Source organism: Chiloscyllium plagiosum, chromosome 20 (assembly GCF_004010195.1).
Source record: "Chiloscyllium plagiosum isolate BGI_BamShark_2017 chromosome 20, ASM401019v2, whole genome shotgun sequence".
NCBI lineage: Eukaryota > Metazoa > Chordata > Chondrichthyes > Orectolobiformes > Hemiscylliidae > Chiloscyllium > Chiloscyllium plagiosum.
This window is the reverse complement of record NC_057729.1, coordinates 32595903-32619737: the sequence shown is the minus strand read 5'-3', so window position 1 is coordinate 32619737 and position 23835 is coordinate 32595903. Positions and strand designations below refer to the sequence as shown.

General features: G+C 40.4%; 1 protein-coding gene and 1 long non-coding RNA gene across 4 annotated transcripts in view; one reads left to right on the top strand and one right to left on the bottom strand.

Annotated features, from left to right (window-relative positions):
* Positions 1-23835, bottom strand: part of LOC122560149 — a 199581-nt gene that overhangs the window by 45934 nt on the left and 129812 nt on the right. The window contains exons 2-4 of one of the 2 annotated variants that reach the window (XR_006314672.1): positions 14231-14375; positions 11881-12105; positions 138-1049 (exon numbers count right to left, since the gene is read on the bottom strand). This is a non-coding gene — a long non-coding RNA (uncharacterized LOC122560149). Of the gene's footprint in view, positions 1-137; positions 1050-11880; positions 12106-14230; positions 14376-23835 lie in introns of those variants that run through there. The other variant, XR_006314671.1, reaches the window with a different exon arrangement.
* The window catches only part of LOC122560145 (peroxidasin-like), a 188939-nt gene that overhangs the window by 92839 nt on the left and 72265 nt on the right, over positions 1-23835 (top strand). Inside the window, exons 3-7 of one of the 2 annotated variants that reach the window (XM_043710451.1) lie at positions 11253-11324; positions 13618-13689; positions 14519-14590; positions 15055-15126; positions 19720-19889. In XM_043710451.1, the coding sequence (XP_043566386.1) occupies positions 11253-11324; positions 13618-13689; positions 14519-14590; positions 15055-15126; positions 19720-19889 (458 nt within the window). Of the gene's footprint in view, positions 1-11252; positions 11325-13617; positions 13690-14518; positions 14591-15054; positions 15127-18602; positions 18656-19719; positions 19890-23835 lie in introns of those variants that run through there. The other variant, XM_043710452.1, reaches the window with a different exon arrangement.

Here is a 23835-nt window from a genome sequence, read left to right as displayed (position 1 = left end):
TATGGTTAACTAATTGCAGTGGTTTCTCTGTGCAATCTATGTCGATGGATGATTGTTGTGAAAACATGTAATCTTTGGGCTGTTATGTAATCTGCTGTGGGAACCGGTCCTCAATGCTAACATATCTCAATTCATCAAGAATGCATCAAACTGCTACTATTCATGTTTTTCAGGTCTTTAATTAAGGTGCTCTTGGTCAAGGCCAATAACTTTTTTTAAAAGAAAAGAAATCCCTGTTCTTTACCGAAAATGAAACCACATGATCCAACAGTTTAACCAAATACGTTTTCCTTAAAGAAACATTTTCCATTCTTGCATTTGTTCTGATACCTGTAAGACTAAAAGCCCTGACAATGTCTTATTTTTCCCCTTTAGCAATGCAAAAAATAAATGTTACCATACAAGTATAAAACAAAGCAAATGCAATTCAATCTTAGATAATTGCCTATACACTCAAATCCAAAAACAATGCAAAGTAACCATGAATCAACAGGCAATTGTGATTGATTATAAGTTACATACTAAGTTGCAGATACAACTAAGGTGGATCTTACAAATTGGTGTGATAGTCCACTCAGTACATATGTCATCAATCTCAGAAGGAAACCTGGTATGGGACTAATGTATGTCAAGCAAATGCCAACAATCCAACATGGCAACAGAGTAGGATACTCCAGCTGGAGCTTTTCTGCTCGATACATTTATTTCTTGTTTCCTTTCTTTTGTCTTGGTGCTTCTTCCCGGCCACAGTGCGGACTCAATGATGCATTTGTGAAGGTTTCTCAGCCCAGTCTCACAGCAGCACATGGCAGTGTCTCAGCCCGATGGTATCTCAGCAGCTTATGGCGGATCTTGGCCTAGTCTCTTGGCAACTAGTGGTGGGTCATGGCCTGGTATCTCAGCGTCTCATGGTGTCTCAGCTCGGTGTGTGAATGAGTCCAGCTCAGACATTTTCCAGAGGCATTGGAAAAGCAGCATTTTCAGCAGCAACGATGGCATGGCGGTCCATCCTGGGCAAAGGGAGCAGTGAGGGAGCTCCCAGGTATCTGCTGCAGTGTCAAGAACAGACAGCTAAGGACTCCCAGAGAACAAGATAAGCTGAGGACTTGAAGACTGTTGAACTTAATTTCTTTATTTTCTAGTTTTAAATTAAGAAAGACTTTAAGGTTAACTATTAGCTTATTTTATTATTCTCTATTTATTGTATGAGGGTATTGTCTAACTTCATTTCTCTTACTACTTAAATTATTTTTTGTACCTTTTAAACCTAAGATGGCACTATGTGTAGTAAGTTAAAAATCACACAATACCAGGTTATAGTCCAAGAAGTGTACTTGGCAGCACTAGCTTTCAGATCACTGCTGTTTTATCAGGACAACCACCTGATGAAGGAACAGCGCTCTGAAAGCTAGTGCTTCCAAAAACACCTGTTGGACTATAACCTGGTGTTGTGGGATTTTTAATTTTGTACACCCCAGTCCAACACCAGCATCTCAAAATCATGACCATGTGTAATAAAATTGTGCACTTTTCAGTGTACTCCTGTACTTAAGTACATGACAATTAAATCTAAATCTAACATGGTTGAGTCATAATTGCCCTTTGCAGTGATCAAGCAGTTTGCTCAGTTGACTCAAACCACTTGCAATGGGGTTCACCACCACCTCAGAGTAACAAAGGATGGGCAATGAATGCCAGCCTTGCTTGCAATGCCCATGTCCAAGGATGAATTACGAAAATAATTTTTAATCATGCTATTAAATTGTACATGTTTTTGACGCTCAAATTAAACTTAGAATTTGAAGATGAACATTACCTACTCTCACACACTCAGACATTCTCATTGCAGACATTTGAGTTTTTTGTATGTAGTTATGTGTAAAGCTAGTGGAATGATTTCTACACTGAAATAAGTTGGATTGTGTTCTTTACGTTGATATAAAACTTAATTCGGTTGAGATCTAAACTGATTTTGCAGTAATTTGGAAAACCTCCAATTATTGTCATATTTAAACCATAAAGTTCCTAACTGGGTCTTAACATCCTTGAACTCTACAAATCCCCCACCCCCAATAAAATGTAGAATGTCAAATTCCATTTGACTTCTGCTTCTTTCTTGGTACTCTTGGGGAGTTACCATTCCAACCACACAGTTTAGGAGACTTTCGTGACACTGAGATCTGATGTGTGATATCTTGTCTACCTTGTGAATCCTTTTGATATTTCTCAACTGGGAGCTTGTCCAAGTCTCTGACAGACTACAGCATTCTCCATGCAAACTGTAAACTCTGAAGTCAATGATCCTCTGCAAAAAGAAAAGCCTCCTGACATCTTACCTAATTTTACGAGTACTTCCATTTCCTGCTTCTTAACTTACTTAATTCAAGTGGTCTTGCCACATGAAGACAATTTAGGGTATTCTATTATTTTAAAAGCCGAAATCAAATTTCAGTTCTCTAAACATATTGTAGCAGTAAAGGGCTTTTAAACTGGTTATCAATCAAACATTACAGGAATAAGATTTCTTACCATGAAAGGAAGTCTTATTTGAAGATGAAATTCTGGAACAATGCTTGACAAACTCTTGCTTGTGTTTCTTGTTTATTAGTTGGACAATTCAATATAAACTCCCCTTTCCATTCAAACTGTCTCTTCACTTCCCTACTCCAACTCCATTATTTGCTGGCACACTATTTCCATCTGTTAGTTAAAATTGCATTTCTTCCCTAATTAGCCACCTCACCTGCAAAGCATCAGTAATTCATATTGTCATTTATTTCCCTGGTTCTTCTAGTCTACAATGCTGTTCACCTCTCTCAATGGGATTACTGCTAAGCAAAATGATTGTGCACCATAATTGGGAACTCCTGTTCTCCTGAGATTTTCTCTGGCTGCAATCTAGTATATAGGTAGTCAGGGTTAACTCCATTTGTGACTAGTTTTTTTTTGAAGCATTGAAATTGGGGGACAAAAAGGAATCTGATTGCCCTTTCTTTCGTAAGTAAGCACTGACCTCCTTGGACACACCTCTTGTGCATTGTTTGTGTGAAACGCTGGATATATGCATCAGATCCCAATTTGTTTGACGAGTAAACTGGAAGGATTATAGCCTTATTTATAAAAGGAAAGCCCTGCTTTTTCTTTTTAAGGAAGTTTAACAACTGAGGTCCTGTCTGCTGTCTCCAGTCCCTTCAGGATTTCTAGAGATTCTGATGGGTGCAATAGACACCAATCATTTTCCTTGCAACCCTTTTTTTTGTAGTTAAAATATTGAAATGAGAAGTGTTCTTTTCGAAGAAAATGGGAACAGAAGCTAGAAAGACATGTTTCTACTTATTTTTTGAAAAACGTAACATTGCAATGGAAGTTCCCAGATACAGGAAGTTCCTGGGTTACGAACACCCGACTTACAAACCAACCTTCGGCGTCTCATGTTTAAAAATTATTTTAAATCTGAGTTACTTTTTTTTAGTTTCCGTACAGTATAGAAACAGGCCATTTGGCCCAACAGATCCACACCAACCCTCCAAAGAGTAACACATCCAGACCCATTCCTCTACCCTATGTTTACACCTGATTAATGCACCTAACACTATGGGCAATTTAGCATGATCAGTTCACCTGACCTGCACATTTTTGGATTGTGGGAGGAAACCAGAACACCCGGAGGAAATCCCCGCAGACACTGGGGGAATGTGCAAACTCCACACAGACAGTCGTTCAAGGCAGGAATCGCACCCAGGTCCCTGGTGCTATGAGGCAGCAATGCTAACCATTGAACCACCGTGCAGCAATATTATCTACAATGTTTCATCCTAACAAATGAGTGGACTAAATTGCCGTATCTCACAAATTCAGCTTACGAACAGCGGAACTCATTCGTAATTTGGGACTCCTGTACGTTGCCAACCCCAGGATGTTGTATAGCAGGATGACTCTGTCTTTGTTCAGTTATGTTTCTATTGGAAGCCAAACCTCAAAAATTGCTCTGTTCCCATTTTGAATAGGCAAGCAATCTCCTGTAGCCTTTACAAGCAATAAAATGTGATTCTGAAGGTACCTGTGGTTATGAGATGCCAGCAGCTGACACTCACTGGCAACACTTGCCAACCAACTAATGTTCCAGATACTAGTGCTTCTCCTAAGTCTGAGCTGACTGAGGATAGCAATGCTCCATTTGAATAGTCCTCAGCAACTGCAAATGATATGGACTGGCTGATCTTGAGCTTAATTCAGCAAAACATTGAGGAATTGTTTAATACTGTCAGGCCAAAAATATAGTGTCTCTGTTTTCTGAAATTCAGTGTTTGTAAGTTTGTGGTGAATATTTTATATAGCTTATTATTCATTTTCTACAGATTCAAAGCACACATTGTTCTTGACTCTATAACTCATTTGTATTTAACAAAAATATTGGACTTGAGAGTCTTGTTCAACTGGTACAAGTGGAAGAGAGCAGAACCTTCCTTTGTCCCAGCACAAGATCACAGAACTCAATCAAAATTGCAGATGGGTTTGGGAGTGTCTCTGAAATTAACTAGGATGGGAATTGTAAGTGAGGTAAAGGGTTCAGGTTAGAAGTCTCTGAAGTCCTGCTTTTCCCAAATGCTGTAGAAGTTTGATTTTATGACAAAGCATTTAAAGAGGATTCCAGCCCAGAGATCATCTCTATGAACAGGCTTGGCTCCCTTTTAGATGGGGCTTATGGGACACTAGGCCGTAGTCCATGTGGAGGTGGAGAGGTGTCTGTGTCGAATTAAATCATGAGGTAACTGAAGGTTGAGGGCATAGTACTGAATGCATTGTCAGACCAGGGCACGTGATCATGCAGGGTTTTAAAAGGGTTACTGGGTAGTGTGTACCTGCACCCATCCTGGGAAGGCACTTTGCTCTTTCTCTCAGCAGACTTCAGCTCCATTCAGCTGCCAGGACTCTTCAGGTCCAGGAAACCCAGCTGGGCAAGGTTGAATTTAAATGGAAGGTTAAACGTAAGGGATGTGGCTTCGTAAAAATATTTCAATGACCAGTCTTTCTCCTTGAACTGAGTTACTTTGACTGTTTTTCATCCCTATCCTACTATCTACCCCCAGCCCCCACCACACCACCTCTGTTGGGTAGACTGCGTTCAGGTTAGAGATTTATTTTGTATCCGATTATGTTTGGTAGTTAAAATGTCCCAAGTGATTATTGTGATAAATCAGGTAGATCAATAATGCCAGTAAGGAGGTTAAGTGGAACAGCTGCAGCCATTCTTCAGTAGGTGACACCAGCCAACTGATCACCGCAAATCAGCCCAGAGAAACCAAACACTTATCCATCTGTTTTTCAAACATAAGTCATCTCTTAAATCAGTCACCTCTAAATTATAGATGACTTGACTTATTATAAGAGCATATGGAGTGAAATTCCAAGAATAACACTCACTCTTCATCTAGACATGCTCCCTCGAAGAGAAAGAGTTATGAACTGTCTCTTACCCCACAACTCCCTACCAACATAAAATTGTGGTCAGTACAATACAAGGCAGGATTTCAGTGAAACCTAGTTTCAGCTCCAATTCAGGCGATGCTTGACAACCTGCCAGTTTTCTGGTTATGAACCTTTTGGGTGGCAAGGTGGCACAGTGATTAGCACTGCTGCCTCACAGCGCCAGAGACCCGGGTTCAATTCCCGCCTCAGGCAACTGTCTGTGTGGAGTTTGCACATTCTCCCCGTGTCTGTGTGGGTTTCCTCCGGGTGCTCCGATTTCCTCCCACAGTCCAAAAATGTGCAGGTTAGGTGAAATTGGCCGTGCTAAATTGCCCGTAGTGTTAGGTGAAGGGGTAAATGTAGGGGAATGGGTCTGGGTGGGCTGCTCGTCGGAGGGTAGATGTGGACTTGTTGGGCTAAAGGCCTGTTTCCACACTGTACGTAATCTAATCATGAACCTGTTTTGAGAAGGAAGCGTACATTGGATGTGTCATAGAGATGTATAGCACGGAAACAGACCCTTTGGTCTTACTCGTCCATGACCAGATATCCCAACCTAATCTAGTCCCGTTTGCCAGTACTTAGCCCATTATTCCTCCAAACCCTTCCTATTCATATACCCATCCAGGTGCCTTTTATATGTTGTAATTGTGCCAACTTCCACCACTTCCTCTGGCAGCTCAAAATATTCACGCATCACCCTCTACATGAAAAAGTTGCCCCTTAGGTCCTTTTTATATCTTTCTCCTCTCACCTTTATCATCTGACACTACTTCAGTGGCCCAGGGGACTTATCTATCCTTATGATTTTCAAAATGTTTAGCACATCCTCCTTCTTAGTATCAACCTGTTTGAGCATACCTGTTTCATGCTGTCCTCACAAACAACAAAGTCCCTCACAAGATTGAATACTGAAGCAATGTATTCATTAAGGACCTTCCCTACCACCTCTGACTCCAGGCACAAGTTACCTCCACTATCCCTGATTGTCCATACCCTCATTCTGGTCATCCTCTTGTTCCTCACCTGAGAGTAGAATTCCTTAGGTTTTTCCTTAATCCCATCCGCTAAAGCTTTTTCATGCCCCTTTCCAGCTCTCCTAAGTTCATTCTTCAGTTCCTTCCTGGCTGCCTTATAACCCTCTGGAGCCCTATCCGAGTCTTGCCTCCTCAACCTTAAGTGAGCTTTTTTCTTCCTCTTGACTGGATGTTCTATATTCCTTGTTACCCAAGATTCCTTCACCCTACCATCCCTTCCTTGCCTCAGTAGGACAAACCTATCCAGCACTATCAGCAACCACCACATTTCTGTCGTGCATTTTCCTGAGAACATCTGTTCCCAATTTAGGTGCCACAGTTCCTGCCTAATAGCATTGTAATCCCCCCTCCCTCATTTAAATACTTTCCCATACCATCTACTCTTATCCCTCTCCATGACTATAGTAAGGTCAGGGAATTATAAATCCATGACAATAACCCTGTTACTTCTGCACCTTTCCAAAATCTGCCTCCCAATCTGCTCCTCTGTGTCTCTGTTGCTATTGGGGGTTCTGTAGAAAACTCCCAATAAAGTGACTGCTTCTTTCCCGTTTCTGACTTTCCCATACTGACTCTGTAAACAAACCCTCCTCGATGACCTCCCTTTCTGCAGCTGTGATACTATCCCTGATTAGCAATGCCACTCCCCACCTCTTTAACCCAACCCCATTCCTTTTGAAACATGTAAACCCTGGAACATCCAAGAACCATTCCTGCCCTGTGATGTCCAAGTCTCTGAGACTTTCTGTTGGTAGGTTGTGTCACAACATTTAAACTTGAATATTTTCAAGTCCTAACATTTACAAAATATGTTCTATTTCGGGTATATAGAGCACAAAAACCAAATATTTAAAATGAGCAACTGCAGACATGCAATAGATATTTTTTTTCCTTTGTCCACCATATTCTCCTCTGAGGTGCCTCAGGTACGTTTTTAATACCCATGACTTCCAATGTGCAATTGTGCATTTTATACACATTTTAGGGGTTCTGCAGTTTCCAGCCCCTCATGCATCATGGCTTAAAGGGTTTAAGCTGTGACCTTTTCCCTTTGATCTTTGGGAAATTCCATTGGCAACCATATCTTAAACCATAAATGCTTCAAGGTCAAGCATTCAGGGATATTGGAAGTATGTGTCGTTTTTCACAGACTTGTCTTTTCCAAACATTTCAATACACTGCTTTAAAAGATGTTCTGCCTGTTTCATTTGAAAGATCATAGAATTAAGCAGTATGCTGTGGTCTGTACTTTGGAAATGAATTAACAGTGTGCTATGTTTAATTCTGTGGTTGATTGATGGCCAAATGTATTGCGACAAAAAAAGTCTCAAAAGCAGCTGCATGTTCAAGACTTCATTGTTAATAATGTTAGCCTTTAACTGACAGAAGCCAGCTAACATATGAATAGATACAAAAAAAAACTGTAAAGCTTCAAAATCCTTTTCATAAGATTTATATGTTATAGAGACTGTTGTGATCCTGTGGAGTAATTTTAAACTAAAATAACCAAGGTTACTAGACAAACTTCTGATTCACAATTTACTAATAAGATTACATTTTTCTTATAACTTCAACTTTCCACTAATTAGAATAAATGCAAAATAAACACGAGTTAACAGACAAACAATACTTCAAATAAAAAAGTTATTTAAACATCAAATCATTGATAAAACAAAAATATCTTACACAACCACAAGCACCCATATCACTGCCCACACAAAAATGTGAAATTTGTCTTTCCAAGTCTGTTGATTCGGCCCTGTCATCTGAAGTCATGGGTAATGTCAACCAAGCACACCTTCATCCTGGTCAGCCTTGATAATGTAACTTTCCTGAGTTGCTTTTCGACTGACCAATCGATAATACTTGTTCACCATCTGGACTCTGATATAGCCTGCCAGCTCTTTCACATGCCTGAGCTTCTCACATCGCTTTCCAGGATTCTGTCTGCAAGCTCCCAGACAATTCAAGAAAGGAACAAGGCTTGAACAGAAATGGTGGAGGGAAAATCCTTGATGAAGCAACTGAGGATGGTTGGGCCTAAGATACTACTCTGAGGAAGTCCAGTGATGTCCTGTGGCTGGGATGCTTGACCTTTAATGATCATAGTTGGTTGACTACTGCCTTGATGTCAAGGGTGGTCTCTCTCTAGATTTGAGTTCTTTCTTTCCACGGTTGAACCAGGCCTCTGAGTGGATCTCGCAGAACCCAAACTTCACATGGGTGAGCACATTATGGTTAATTAAGAGTTGCTTGATAGTACTGTCAATGATAACTTCTATCACTTGATGATTGAGATTAGACTGACGAGACACTAATAGGCCAGGTTGGATTTGCCCTGCCTGTTGTAGATCAGTTGTAACTGGGAAATTTTCCACGTTGCTGGGTTGATGTTCATGTTGTTACTGCCCTGGAATGGCTTGGCTATGAACACAGCTAGTTCTGGTATAAATGTCTTCAGTCCTATTGTCGGAATGTTGCCAGGTTCTCACCCTTTCTTGTATCTAGTGACTTCAGCTGTTTCTTGATACAAAGTGGAGTGAATCAAATTGTTTGAAAGTTAGCATCAGTGATTCTTGGAAGCTTGGAAACCGATGGGTCATCAACTGGGCAATTCTGACTGGAGATGTTAGCAAATACAGTAGCCTTTGTCTTTGCAAAGTGTTCGATTCCCCCATTGTTGAGATTCGGGATGTTTATGGTGCTGCCTACTCCAGTGAGTTGCTTAATTATTCTCTACCATTCACAATTAAATGTTACTGATTTAGAGTTGAGACTGAATCTCTTGGTGGTAGAGTCTGTCTATTTCATGCTGTTTTGGCATGCATTGTAACTTCAGGTGGACTCCTTGTTGATGCCACTGTACTGCCCCGTCCTGGTAGTTTTGTCCTGGGGATAGGATAGGACATACCCAGGGATAGTGATGGTGTTGCCTGGGGTTGTAAGGTACGATTTCATGAGAGTGACATGCTATTGTTTAACTAGTCTTTTGGACAGATCTCCCAATTTTGACACAAGCCCTCAGATGTTTAGTAAGGAGGACGTTGTAGAGTCAGTAGAGTCAATGCCTGTTTCTGCTCCAGGCATGTCCTCCTACACTCTTCATTGCACCAAAGTTTACACCCTGGTATGATGGTAGAGTGGGGGATGTGCCATTAGGTTAAAAATTGTGGTTGATTACAATGCTGCTGCCACTGATGGCTCACATTGCCTCATGGTTGCCCAGCCTCAATTTGCTAGATCTGTTAGAAGTCTATCTCATTCACCGTGTGATAACAGGATTTCGTCTCCAAGAGGACTGTGGTGATCACTCCTACTGACACTGGCATGAACAGATGCAACTATTACCAGTAGATTGGTGAGAATGAAGCCATGTAATTTTTCCCTTCTGTTTGTACACTCATCTCATGCCGCAAGCCTGGTCTAGGAGTTATGTCCTTAGGACTCTACCAGTTCAGTCAGTGATGCAATTGAGTCACTTTTGGAAATAGTGTCCCATGCAGACTATATTCTGGGCCCTGCCACCCTCCAAGTGATGTTCAACATGGAAGAGAATAGATTCATCAGACATGTGGGGCCACAGGTCGTAATTAGCAGGAGATTTTCTTGTTTATGTTTGGCCTGATGGCATGAAACTTCATAGGATCTGGAATCAATGTTGAGGATTTCCAAGGTAAAGCCCTCCTGCCTGGATGCTCACCGTATGCCCCCACCTGGTAGTTTTGTCCTGTGAATGGTATAGGACATACCCAGGGATAGTGATGGTGTTGCCTGGGACATTGTAAAGTATGATTCCATGAGAGTGACAGACTGTTGTTTAACTAGTCTTTTGGACAGATCTCCCAATTTTGGCTCAAGCCCCAAGATGTTTAGTAAGGAGGACATTGTAGAATCAATAGAATTATGTATGCTGTTCCCTTGGTTGATGTGGGTGGTACCTCTGATTTCATTCCTTTCATCAGTCTTTTTAATACAACCTGAATGGCTAGCCAGGCCATTTAAGAGTCAACCACATTGCCATAGATGTGGAGTCATATTAGGCCAGGATAGGATCAGAGTTTCCCTCCCTGAAGGGCATTAGTGAACCAAATGGGTTTTTGGAGCAATCAACAATGGTTTCAGGGTCACCATAGATTATCTTAAATTTCAGGTGTATTAATTGAACCTGTTTTTCCAGAGAATTAGCCTGCTTCTCTGGATGACTAGCCAAGTGACAATAGCAACAGTCTCAATATGTTGTGCACCAGGAGGTTTAGCCTTTCATGGTAAGCTGTTGTTGATGTCTACAGCCTCCAGAAACAAGCTATCCTTACACAGTGGGCACACACTGCTGGTTATTGCTAGTTTTTACACCTGTCCCTCCAGTTCTGTACCACTCCTTGAAGTTTTGTTCTCTCTCTTGCAAGGGGAGATTGCAGAGAGCTGAGAGTAGGCCACATGCAGGCTTTGAACCCTGACAATCCACCTCCTGCTGCCCAAACAACTTTGACTTATATTAATGATACTTTATTCATTAGTTTGCCTAATTTGAATTTTGGAAATGTTGCATTTCTATTCTGTATATCGGGCCTTGAAGACAGATAAATTCTGTCAGAACAGAATAACTTTCCGATCTGTCATTTGAGACATTTACCCTTACATTATCTACAAATAGTTTTCCAAAATAAAATCCAGTCTTGGAAGTGCATTCAAACGTAACCATTTTTAATGATATACGTTCACTGATTTTTTTTTTTCCCCCTGCAGGCTGCTCAACAATAATCAAATTAAGGGGATTCCACGGCGGGCATTTGAGGAGCTAGAAAATCTGAAATATCTGTGAGTTGACAATTAACGTACCCAGACGTACTTGCTGTGCGTTGCATCTCGTATTAGAAAGCAAATGTGCATAAATATTCTTGTGTCGTGGCATAGATTTATAGATATCTATTTTCAGCAAGATGATATTGATCTCAATATTATCTCATTCTTTGCGTTTGCTTCACAAACGTGGTGTCCATGTGCTCATTAACTGTGGATAATGTGGAACAGCTATTTCATTGGGCAGCCAATCACCAAACATGATGCAGAAGTGTATCTTGTTATTAAAAGTTGCCAAACACACTGCAAACTCCAGATGTATTTTGTTTCCCTTTAGCTTGAAATTTCAAGTGTTTGAGGAATGCTTATAAATCATGTCTGGGAAAGAGTCCTCAACTCAGTACAATGTATAACTAACCATTAATGTTAATGGGTTTATTTTATATTTTGTAAAACCGAAACAAGCCTCCTCAATATTCTCTCACATGCTGTAGGAAAAACTGCAAGTTAATAACTATGCTGTGAATCTAAGTGCAGTAAGGTGGACTGGAACTTAAGCACAATATCTTCTCACCTTGCAAGCCCTGGATGAGGGCCCAAATCTTCCAGGCTCTAGACCATTGGAGACCAGACTTGTGACTGGAGAGGTGTTTTACGACCCAAGGGAGGTCCACACGCAATGGCCTGTTTAGGAATTGTCTGCGAAACTTTCATGTCTGACAAGGGCCCATTGCAAATGCCTCCAAACTGAGTTGCAGCTGAAGACTTCAGACAGTTCCAAAGTAACCTGGATGTTTACCTGTAGACAAAACAATTCTAAGTTAACACTTGGATAACTGCAGAATTGACATCCATATCACTGTCACTGACCACCCTGACAAAATTGGCTGATTACTCATCCCCATAACCTGACTTCCACCACTTATCTACCACCTGTTCTGAAGAAGTGCCAAATCTGGTTTGAAATGTAACTGTTTTTCTCTTTCCATGGATGTTGCCAGACCTGAGTTTTGCTAGCACTTTGTTTGTATTTCTTTTATCACTTCACCCACCTGCCAGACTGATGATCTTACCCACTTACTGCCTGACCCTTCTAAAACCGCAGCTGCCATGCTACGCACCCTCACCTGAACCAACCTACACCATGCCCATTTTATGCATTCATCCATTCGCTACCATTCATTGACTCATTAGATTGCTACCATTCAAAATGGATGTTCACACATACCAATGCATATTATGCGCCTCCAAACAACTCCTGTGGTCCTATATGCAAGAGTGAAAGGGAATACAGTTCATACCCATCATGTGAATGTACTTGTCAACTGGTCTACAATTGGCATAAAGCAGAACATTCATAATGGAAGAGGAATGGGTGGGGAGGGATACACCAGTTTGGTGTATTGGAGATTAGGAGGTGTGAGCATAAACTTCCTTTTACAAAAGGAAGAATTCATGTCTATGGCTTGTTAGCTGCTGTAGGGATCAAAATCCTGTCAGTTTTGGGTAAAGGGAAGAGTTGAGAAGAACAACATCAGTGTGAAATTTGAGAGGAAATTACTCTAAGATTCATATCACTATTATGGTGGGATCAACAATTAGGTTATTGTGGACTTCAGAAAGTGGCAGCATAATTTCAGACAACAGGATGTCTGCTACTTTGACAGTTACAGATATAATTTTATATTACATTTAGTAGCAGTATATAGTGCCAAAAGTCTCAAATTTCTTCTCCAGAAATAAGAGAAAAACCCATGTTTCTGCTGTGAATGTAATGGTAGATATATCTGCAGTTAAAGCTGAACTAAGTCATGCCATGTTACTCTTAGAATCCAACATACGTAGACATATTTTGGAGTTGAAAACCTTCTGACGCCGTCAAGTTTTACTAATTTTCCAATTTGACTTGTATACTTGGACGTCAAGGCACAAGGTGCCAAAAAATGTCTCAAACTAATGACCCTGAAGCAAGTGTTAACATTTGTGCCAGACCACCACCTAATTGTTTGAAACTACTAGTCAAAATCAGAATGGGAATTTATGAAATACTCCACAGGGATATAAGCAGTGTAATTCTGATCAAATCTATGGTTTTCTAACTAACCAGTGGAGTGAATATCCATGAATCTCTGTTTCAAAGTTCCATTGCACTTCTTTTAAAGCTAAAGTGTGTGTGTCAGGTTCCCAATGAAAATGCACAGTCTGTGAACGATTGTAAGCCTGATGTAAAAACAAAAGTATGATGGATGACTTGGCAGTACATTATCTGATTTAAGATATTGTCTTACAAGCGTTATCTTTTGCTTTTAAGATACCTTTACAAAAATGAAATCCAGACAATTCAGACACAAGCATTCAAGGGATTGGTTTCACTGGAACAGCTGTAAGTTTAAAAACGATCTTTCTATATAATGTTTTCATTCATACATGGAATGGATGCACTGCTGGAAACGTTGGAATTTATTGACCTTTCCTAATTTCCGTTAATGTGATGGCTTGGTTGGCCATATTGGAGGCAAGTTCAGAGTCAATGACAGTGAGGTGATATATAGGTTAACAGGGAGACAACATAAACACATCTGAATGAAAAACTGAAAGACCTGTGGATGCTGGAAATCAGAAACAAAAACAGGAATTGCGGGAAAAGCTCAGCAGGTCTGGCAGCATTTGTGGAGAGAAATCAGAGTTAACGTATTGGGTCCACTGACCCCTCCTCAGAACTAACTGTGATTTCTGTCGACAGATGCTGCCAGAGCTGCTGAGATTTTTTAGAAATTTCTGTTTTTATTTGTAAACACATCTGACGTTGACTATTGTTCCTTTGTTATGAGTGCAGAATTATGGGATTGTTAATATTACGTCTGTATGGAGAAGGCTAATGATTGTCAGCATTTTCAGATAAACGCCTTTGAAATTACACTTACATTATATCATGACAGTATTGCCATCATTGTTAAAGAGACCAACTTCGTGTACTTAGTTATGAAGTGAACAGAATTTAAATTTCCCATTGCCATGGTGGAATTTGAACTCCTGTCCGTAGGTCATTCATCCTGGCCTCTGTATTACCTGTTGAGATAAAGGCCATTAGGTCATTTCAAAGGTAATTGGATGAACATTTCTATTGAAAGATAACAAGAGTTAGCCCGACAATGGAATGACCATTTCTTTTACTGCAGTTATATAATCAAATTTTCTTTTCCCTCTAACAGGTATCTTCACTTCAATAATATAGAAGTGTTAGAATCTGAAACTTTTACTGACCTTCCTAAACTTGAAAGATTGTGAGTACAGCCTCTTGATACAAATAATTTTTGCTTTTTTTTCCAAAACTGATCATTTGGAAACAGCACTGTGCAAACAGCTTTAAGATGTCTAATGTCCTTGAGCTTTTGATCTAACAAAGGGCCTTGAAATTGCACCATCAGTTATCAATGTACAAATATTTAGCACATTATTCTAAAAACTCCCCTCTGCTCTTGTCTTGCAGTCATTAAATGAACAATGAATGACATGTTTAAAATAAATGAATAATTGCTTGGTGGAATAGTGGAAGTGGGAATTTCTCCCAGACCCTGAAATGAATGATTTAAGTTGAAAACTGAGAGCCTTCCAGCTAATTCCTGAACACTACAATTGTCTCGAACAACATTTGATTATAATTCTGAGTTGAACACAAAAAGGCAACAGCTGTTTATCACAAACCAACTAATACTATTTTTAAATCCATGATTCTTTAATTTTGCAGGTTCTTGCACAACAATAGACTATCAAGAATACATCCAGGGACTTTCCACCAACTTGAATCATTGAAAAGACTGTAAGTAACATTTGCTTAAGTAACTGTTGTGAAATTGAGTACATTTGTATTCAAAGAGTTTTCCTACTTGAATTGATTTGCTGTGTGCCAAGGTGAAGCACTTTGGAGTCTGCCCTTCTTACATTACAACCAAGTTTTCAAATGAGCAGTGCCAGAGGAGAAACATGAGCACACTATTTGAAATTTGAAATTGAAGGCTTATACCAAACAATTCAAAAGCAGTATGACTGTATGGGTGGAATAGGAGTGACTAGCGCTGTTACCAGCATAACACGAAACAAAGTCAGTGGTGGGTAATAAATGAAATCATTGGTGTAGACATGGACAAATATTCTCTTGTTGCCTTCTGGTTTTGATTTGGTTCCCAACCAAAACATGGGTTTGGAAATTGCTTTGTGTCTATTGACAACACATTCCTAATGCACACCTCTCCTATTCAGAAGGACAAGCAGCTACATGCAAGTTCCCCACCAATTCTCTCTCCCTCCTGAGTTGGAACTGTATTGCATTTCTTCACTGTCACTTGTCCAAAATCCTGGACCTCATTTCTGAATGGCAGAGTGTGCCCACACCTTAGGCTGCAGTGGTTCAGGAAACCAGTTCACCACCGCCTTCTCCAGGAAGGTGCGCCCACATTGGATGAAGAACAAACAAGGAAGAAATTGTTAAAGCTTTCCCACTCCAAAACCACTGTGTTAACAAAGATAGGTATGGATTTTTCAATGAGATGCTGAATTTACACAGCTGTTGGTCAAACCATGAAGAATAGAATTTCCACAGGATTTGCTGTTATTTTGCCAAGGTGGATGGAAACCCAAGAGCAATTATATAAATGCAGTTTCTCCAGGATTGCTATCATTTTACTACATTATGGCAGAAGTTTAGGAAAACCCAAAAATCTCAGAAATGCTGAGTATTAACTACAGAAAGGTGAAACCTGAAGCTGAGGCTGATGTTGAAAGTGACTATCCATGGATAATGAGGATTAGCATTCTCTGTAGATAATCTGTAGTACTGTGGCTGAGTGTTCTGGGATTACATTACATTACATTACATTACAGTGTGGAAACAGGCCCTTTGGCCCAACAACTCCACACCGACCCGCCGAAGCACAACCCACCCATACCCCTACATTTACCCCTTACCTAACACTACGGGCAATTTAGCATGGCCAATTCACCTGACCTGCACATCTTTGGACTGTGGGAGGAAACCGGAGCACCCGGAGGAAACCCACGCAGACACGGGGAGAACATGCAAACTCCACACAGTCAATCGCCTGAGGCGGGAATTGAAAACCCGGGTCTCTGGTGCTGTGAGGCAGCAGTGCTAACCACTGTGCCACCGTGCCGCCCACAATGTACTGGCATTCCATGTGACAGTATCAGATGAATATTTGCTTGATCTATAACCATGGGTGAAGTGCCAGAGAACTGGAGAGTGGCTAATGTTGGCTTTTTATTTAAGAAAGGCTGTAAGGAGAAGGCTGGGAACTATAGACTTGTAAGTCTGCCAGTAGTGGTGGATAGGTTGTTGGAGGGGATACTGAAAGATAGGATTGCTATGTATTTGGTGAGGAAGGGATTGCTTAGGGATAGGCAGTATGGTTTTGTGTGAGGAAAATAGTGTCTCACGAGCATGATTTGAGTTTTTAAATGAAGTAACCAAGATTGAGGAGGGCAGAGCTGTAGCTGTTTTTTAGCTGGACTTTAGTAAAGCCTTTGACAAGGTTCCTCATGGTAGACTAATTATTAAAGTTAGATCACATGGGATTCAGAGAGAACTTGCCAGTTGGATACAAAATTGGCTTGACGGTAAGACACAAAGGGTGGTTATGGTGGAGGGTTGTTTTTCAGACTGGAGACAAGTGACCAGCAGTATTCCATAGCAATCGGTACATGGTACACTGCTTTTTGTCATTTATATAAATGATTTGGATGAGAATTTAGGAGGCTGGTTCGTGAATTTGCAGACAACACCATAATTGGTGGCATAGTGGACAGTGAAGAAGGTTATCCACGATTACAGAGATCTTGACCACTTGAGTCAATGGGCTGAGGAGTGGCAGATAGAGTTTAATTTGGATAAGTGTGAGGTATTGCATTTTGGTAAAGCCAACAAGGACAGGACTTATACAGTTAATGGTAGCGCTCTGGACAATGTTGTAGAATAGAGAGACTGAAGTGTTCGGGTATATAATTCTTTGAAAGTTGCATCACAGGTAGATATGGTAGTTAGGAAGGCGTTCAGCACACTTGCCTTCATTGCTCAGACCTTTGAGTATAGGAGTTGGGATGTACTGTTGTGGTTATACAGGATATTGGTAAGGCCTCTTCCAAAGTATTGTGTGCACATCTAGTCACCCTGTCATAGGGAGGATATTATTAAATTGGACAGGGTTCAGAAAAGATTTACCAGGATGTTGACAGGAATGGGGGGTTTGAGTTAAAATAAGGGGCTGGGGCTTTTTTTTTTAAGTGCAACATAATGGATTGAGGGGAGAGGTGACCTTACAGAGGTTTATCTATGGCCCTCATGATTGTGAGTGGGGGAGTTCAAAACTCAGGGCATATTTTTAATGTGAAAGGAAAAAGTTTTAAAAAAGGACAAGATGGTTATAGATCAAGCAAATATTCATCTGATAAAAAAAAAAGGAATGGTTAGTTTGCAGAATGACCTGCCAGAGGAATTGGTGAATGCAGGTACAGTTACAATACTTAAAGACATTTTGAACAGATACATAAGTAGGAAAGATTTGGAGGGACTAGTTTAATTTGGGAACATGGTTGGCGTGGACTAGTTGGAGCGAAGGGTCTGGTTCTGTGCTATATGACTCGATGACTCCTACTCCATTTTATTTTCACTGGAACCTGGAAAGACAGTTGGCTACATGCCCATCAATTAACTGGGTTTTATATTTCTCTTTTAAGTCTGGTTCCAGGAGCCTGCATCCACAAACCATTTCCTGGTATTTATGCTGTTAAATTCAACTTCTGTGGAGCAGGTTAATTTGTAAGCTCAGTTTTCCTTGTGTTTACATGTCTGCCAATGTTTCATGTATTTTAAGTGGCTAGCCCTAGCAAAACCAATAGATTTGCTTTGGTGAACTGCCATGCGACATGTCAGTGGGGAGTTAGCAGGACCAATATTGCAGTACTGTAACAGTAAAGCAGCATAGACAGAGTAGAAATCCCTTGCTGGGAGCACAACTATTGTCATTCCCTTTACTTAATCAGCTCTGCAAAGAAAACGCTATCTTTGTTTAGCCCAATTTGTACTAATATATTCACTAAGTGCCTCAAAATTGAAATCATGAATCTACCCTCAGCTACAGGTTTAGATGTGGTGACAAGGCAATAGAAATCTTTCCTGCTGAGCTGTTTTGCGAATTGATCCACTATCTGTCATTGACAGGAGGGTTTATAAAACCTACACAATCAATTATGCTGACTAATGATCACAGTTCATCTGTTCTGGAAAAAACAAGCTGTTTATTACTCAGCACAGAAATTACAAAACTTGGTTAAAAGTGAGTAAATGCAAAGTTGCAAATTTCTTTGTTATATTGCCATCTGTTAATTGAGTAAATGGATCTTTTCATGGCTACACTTCAGGAATTGCTATGAATTTGAGTGTAGCCATGAGAATGTAGCATGTGGGTATTTAATTTGTATGACAAGGCTGTGTTCACTGTGAGCTGCATTTGACATGGAGGAAGTGGGCCCACCCACTGGCTGAAAAGATACTGGGAAAGCCCATCTCCACTGGCCGCAGAAGCCACAACCCGACTTTATGATCATTTGGGGAATTAATTGCCTGAGATCATGCCTCTTCCTGATGTGGGAGGATCAATCAGTTGTGCAGCTTTGCTTGGGCCAGTCATAAAGGTCATATTGGGCACCAGCAGATAGGCTGGTGTAGGAGGGGTGGATCCTTTTGTTGGTCTACTCCCCATTAGGCACAAGAAGAATGCCACTCCTCCCCAAGACTGCAGCAAGGTTACCATGCTCCTCACTGATAAAAATTAATTGGCCACTTAAAATCCTCAATTATCCAAGGATGAGTGAGCCACCTGACATTTTCCCAATGGAGGTGGGTGAATGGTGGGTACAGCATCTCTCACGATTTCATGCCCATCACTCTCACCCTCTCCACAGCCTGCACTGGGGGTGGGGGGGGGGGTATAAAATTGTGACCTGCATTTGCTTATGCTTAAGCTTCTGGAGGGCAGGTTATGGAAGAACAGCCAGGAAAACAATGGACTGGATAAGGCTGGATGTATTGCTGATATTCTTAATCAGGATTGATTCATCAAAGAGATAAGTGGTAAGCACTCTTCCTGAATGTCAAGGTGCACTAAATTGAAACAAAACCAGCAAATATAAATATGCTTCTTAAAAAAAACAAGATTTTAAGTTGTGCATGATATTCAAGTGGGATGGAAATTCTTTATGACAGGATTAAATCTTCAAAGATGTTTAACAAAAATTGGATTATAATCTCACGAGTACACACTCACTAAACAATTTACCTGTGTAGCCTATGAACTGTTCTCTAACTTTGTAATATTTCTTTTATAATTGTATTTTATAGTCGCTTGGACTCCAATTCACTGATCTGTGACTGTGAGTTAATGTGGCTGGCAGAACTCCTGAAGAAATATGCTGAACATGGTAATGCCCAGACAGCTGCTACCTGTGAGCATCCCAGTAGATTGCAGGGACGGTCGATTACAACAGTAACAGTGCAGGAGTTTAATTGTGGTAAGTAAATTAAATTGTCTCCATTATTTTGTTTTGTTAACTAATCACTATCCTCTGGGTTTCTTCATGGATGTTTGCCCACAGGGAGAGGGAGTACAATAGTTGGTGGGGGGTGGAGCAAAGCAAGCAATCAGTCAGTCAGTGTAACACTGTGTAACACTCAGTGTAACTGGCTGAGTGAATGGATTCATTCAGCATAGTGCGAGTTGGAGTAGGACTTCAGGAACACAGCATGAGGCTGACATTTATGCAGCAATGGAGGGAATTTGACGAATTGAGATCCTTGAGCTGAGGCCCAAAATTGAATTGTAAGAGCTGAGAGCAAGTCGCCACTGGATCTGTAGTGAAAGTGGTCTGGAGCTGGGACATGGAGTAGGAACATTTTAGACTGAGACAGAGATTGGTGAGAGTTGCAGGATTGCTTGATTAATTTTTGTTATATATCACTAATCTGCAATTGTAGTAACTATTCACCTGATATTAAAGTTAGAGCAAAGTTTGAAGTTCAAGCTTTAATCTATTGCTTACACAAGGAGATAATGTGGAAGTTACCTTGACAGAGTACCTTGACAGTAACAACTCTGGATTTTAATCTATGTTTCTCATCAGATGGCAGGGAGCTTTGAGCCATGATCATTGAATGCAGAAGGAAGGTGGTTTCAAATGTTTATGGAGGGCCAGTAAACAGAGGGTTTTCTTCATTCTGCATACTGGGAGATTTCCTCTGCTACCTGCTCATCTGAGTTGACATATTGTGGGGACACTCATCAACTGAATTCCTAGATACTGTATGCAAGAGACAGTCTGGATATAAATACCCCTGGCAAATTTTCAAATGCAATAAAAGCAATTGAATAGTTTAGCTTTGATTGTTTTATTGTGGATTATAACATTTTAAAAATGTTTTTATGTACATAATTTCCTAGAAAAAAAGATGGTTGCTAAAAAGCTTTGGAAACGTTATCTTAATACATTGTAAGTGGAACATTTGAGTAAAGATGTTGTATAAGAATACTGGAGAAAAAAGGAGAATTTCTAAAAACCATGAAAGGAAGAGTACCCAGGGAATTTACAGGCATCAGTAGTGGGTAAATTAATAAAAATGATTCAAAAAGGAGAACGTTTTAGGCGAAAACTAATGTGATAAGTAGTGAATGTGGCTTTGCAAGTAACAGGTTTTGCTGACTATTAGACTTTTTTTTGAGTATAGAGCTAAGTTAGCTAATCAGATGAACTCAATAGGTTTAAAACCTTCAGCAGTACATTTGATGCAGACATTGATTTTTCATGTGATAGAATGATTTGAATTAAGAGGAACATTTGGACTGCAAAACCAATGATTTAGTTGGTAAAGCAACAGTAGCTAAGTCCAGATGTCAAATGGATCTGTTCTAGAATCATTGTTTTCATCGTATGTTAATGATTTGGAAGAAATTATGCTATTCTCTAAGTCTGCTAATGATTTAAAATTTGGAGGGTGTATTTTAAGAAAGAAACAGATCAGGTGCAGAGGGTTCTGTATAGGTTAGGAAATGGGACAAGAAATGTGTGGGATTGGTTAATGTAGAGCAAAAGGGAATCCATAAAAATGGGGAAGATAAACAGGTAATGACGGTACAGAAATAAATGAATATATTCTTAAGGAGAAGAATCTGTTGCGGATTCTTAAATACAGTACAATATGCAGGGTTGATGAAAAAAACAAGAGCATATTCTCATCAGGACATGCCAATTAATCTTTATAAACATTTGGTGCATTTCATCTTCATTACAGTATGCATTAGCGTAATAAGGGATGATATCTGTGTCTCGACTTGATTCAGAAAAGTGCAGGAAAGTTGAAAACCCAAGTTAACTTATCCCATTTAAGAGGATAAGCTAAAGTTACTAATTATTGATAATTAACATAACTTAAGGTAGGAGGAGCGTGCTTTATTATTTGATAGCCTTGTTTCTGATCTTTAACTTTGAATCTACTTTGTTGCCTGAGCCCCTTATCTTTTGATTCACTTAGTCTAAAAACCATCTCCCTCATTCTTGAATATACTAATTATCTGAAGACACATTGATCTCTGGGGTGGAGAATTCAAAAGATTCACAGACCTCTGTGACCAACCCTTGATTTGAGTCTATGGCCCCAATTTTCATCTGCAGTTAGGAACATGAAGACAGGATGTTTCCCATCCTCTCAAACTTTACCTGGGATAATAATTGGCCTGGAAGGTCAGGTTTTTGTTCTGGGATGGCAGGTTCCCTGAAGTGAACTCCAAAGCATGAGTTTCTTGCTGTGAATGCAGTCTGCCTCCATGCACAGTCCTGTACTGCAGTTCAACCAAAAAGGAATGAGACCAAAAATGTCCCTCAAACCCTCACCCCTGTTATTATCAAATATGGTCTGAAGGTATGTCAGAGACCTAAAGGGACAAATGATGGATGTATTAATTGAATTATTTGGGATTGAACAGATTGTGTAATTATGGAAACTAGTAATCAGAATGGCATCTGGCTAACTCAAATAAAGCTCTCACTAAAAGTGTGAACCTATACTCTGTTCAAATAGTTATTTTCTACTATATAAGAACTCCTCACAAACTCTCTTCCCTGACAGATTCCCCCAATCCCCAACATGCTATCCCTTGCCACTCCTTACCCTCCGTACCTTGCTTTCGCACTGTACTCCCACTTTTTTAACCCTTCTGTGAACTTATGCCACTGTGCCCAGTTGCCTTCATCTCCATAATCTCTCGTTTCTCCCTTTGCTAGTCTATGCTCCTCTACTCACCACCTTTGCCCTTTTATAGCTCTTATGCCAACTTAGTGTCTGACCACCTACTATCCACAATGGGGAAACCTCAGGAGTCATGCTAACATAACTTTATTTGTCCCTATTGATGACATCACAATTTTAAAAAAAATGCTCTGATTAAAACAAAATTCAGTTCCTTCAATGAATCTCTCATGTAAAGAACCATTTGTATTCTAGATTCTTTGACAGCTTAGATGATTTTGGTGAGTTTATACACTTTTTGGGCAATGTTCTGTGCATTTACAACAACTCCATTGAGTACCTGACCCACCTAAAGTGCATCAGACCTTCACTGCATATATACCAGACCGCGCACCGCGTGCCCCCCCCCCCCCACCACCACCACACCCCACTCCCCACAATGTGTCCTGGGATCATATCCAAAAGGGTACCCTGGTTATACAGAATAAATTCACTGAAACAGACCTGCTCTGACTTGGTCTGTTTTGCACACACTTTCTCCATCAAAGGGATACAACAATTAATCATTTCACTGGCTAGCTGTTGCACTGAAGAAGGGCTTATGCCCAAAACGTCGATTCTCCTGTTCCTTGGATGCTGGCTGACCTGCTGCGCTTTTCCAGCAACACATTTTCAGTAGCTGTTGCACTGAACCCTGCATGTGTGAAGACTGGGCTGTCCCCAAATCCATCCCCCATTAATAATTAGAAATGGAGTATTCAATGGCAGGATGTCCAGTTTTTGAGAGATTCACCATTTTCATCATTGACAGACATATGGAACCATATTCCCTAGTTCTAGACTCTTGAGCCAAAAGTCCATCCTCTCGGTGCCTACAGCCATTTCTTGACCATGTGTGGAGTCAATCAAATTTTCTGAAGATTGGTATCTATAATGCTGGGAGCCACTAGATGAGGTTGAAATGCATCATCACCACAGAACTCCACTGTTTCAGTCTTATTTTTGCCCTGATGTTCTGGGCTCCCTGATAACAGAGGATTCAGTTGTTGGAGAGCAGCCTCCTCCTCCAATAAGTTTGTTTCATTGTCCACCAAAATGTCCAACTAAATGTGCAGGACTGTAGAGATAAATCCAAACCATTGATTGTGGGGTTGGTTATGCTATTTGGCATGCAAGTTGTCCTGTTTGTAGCTGAAGACCACAAGAGTTTCAGCAGGT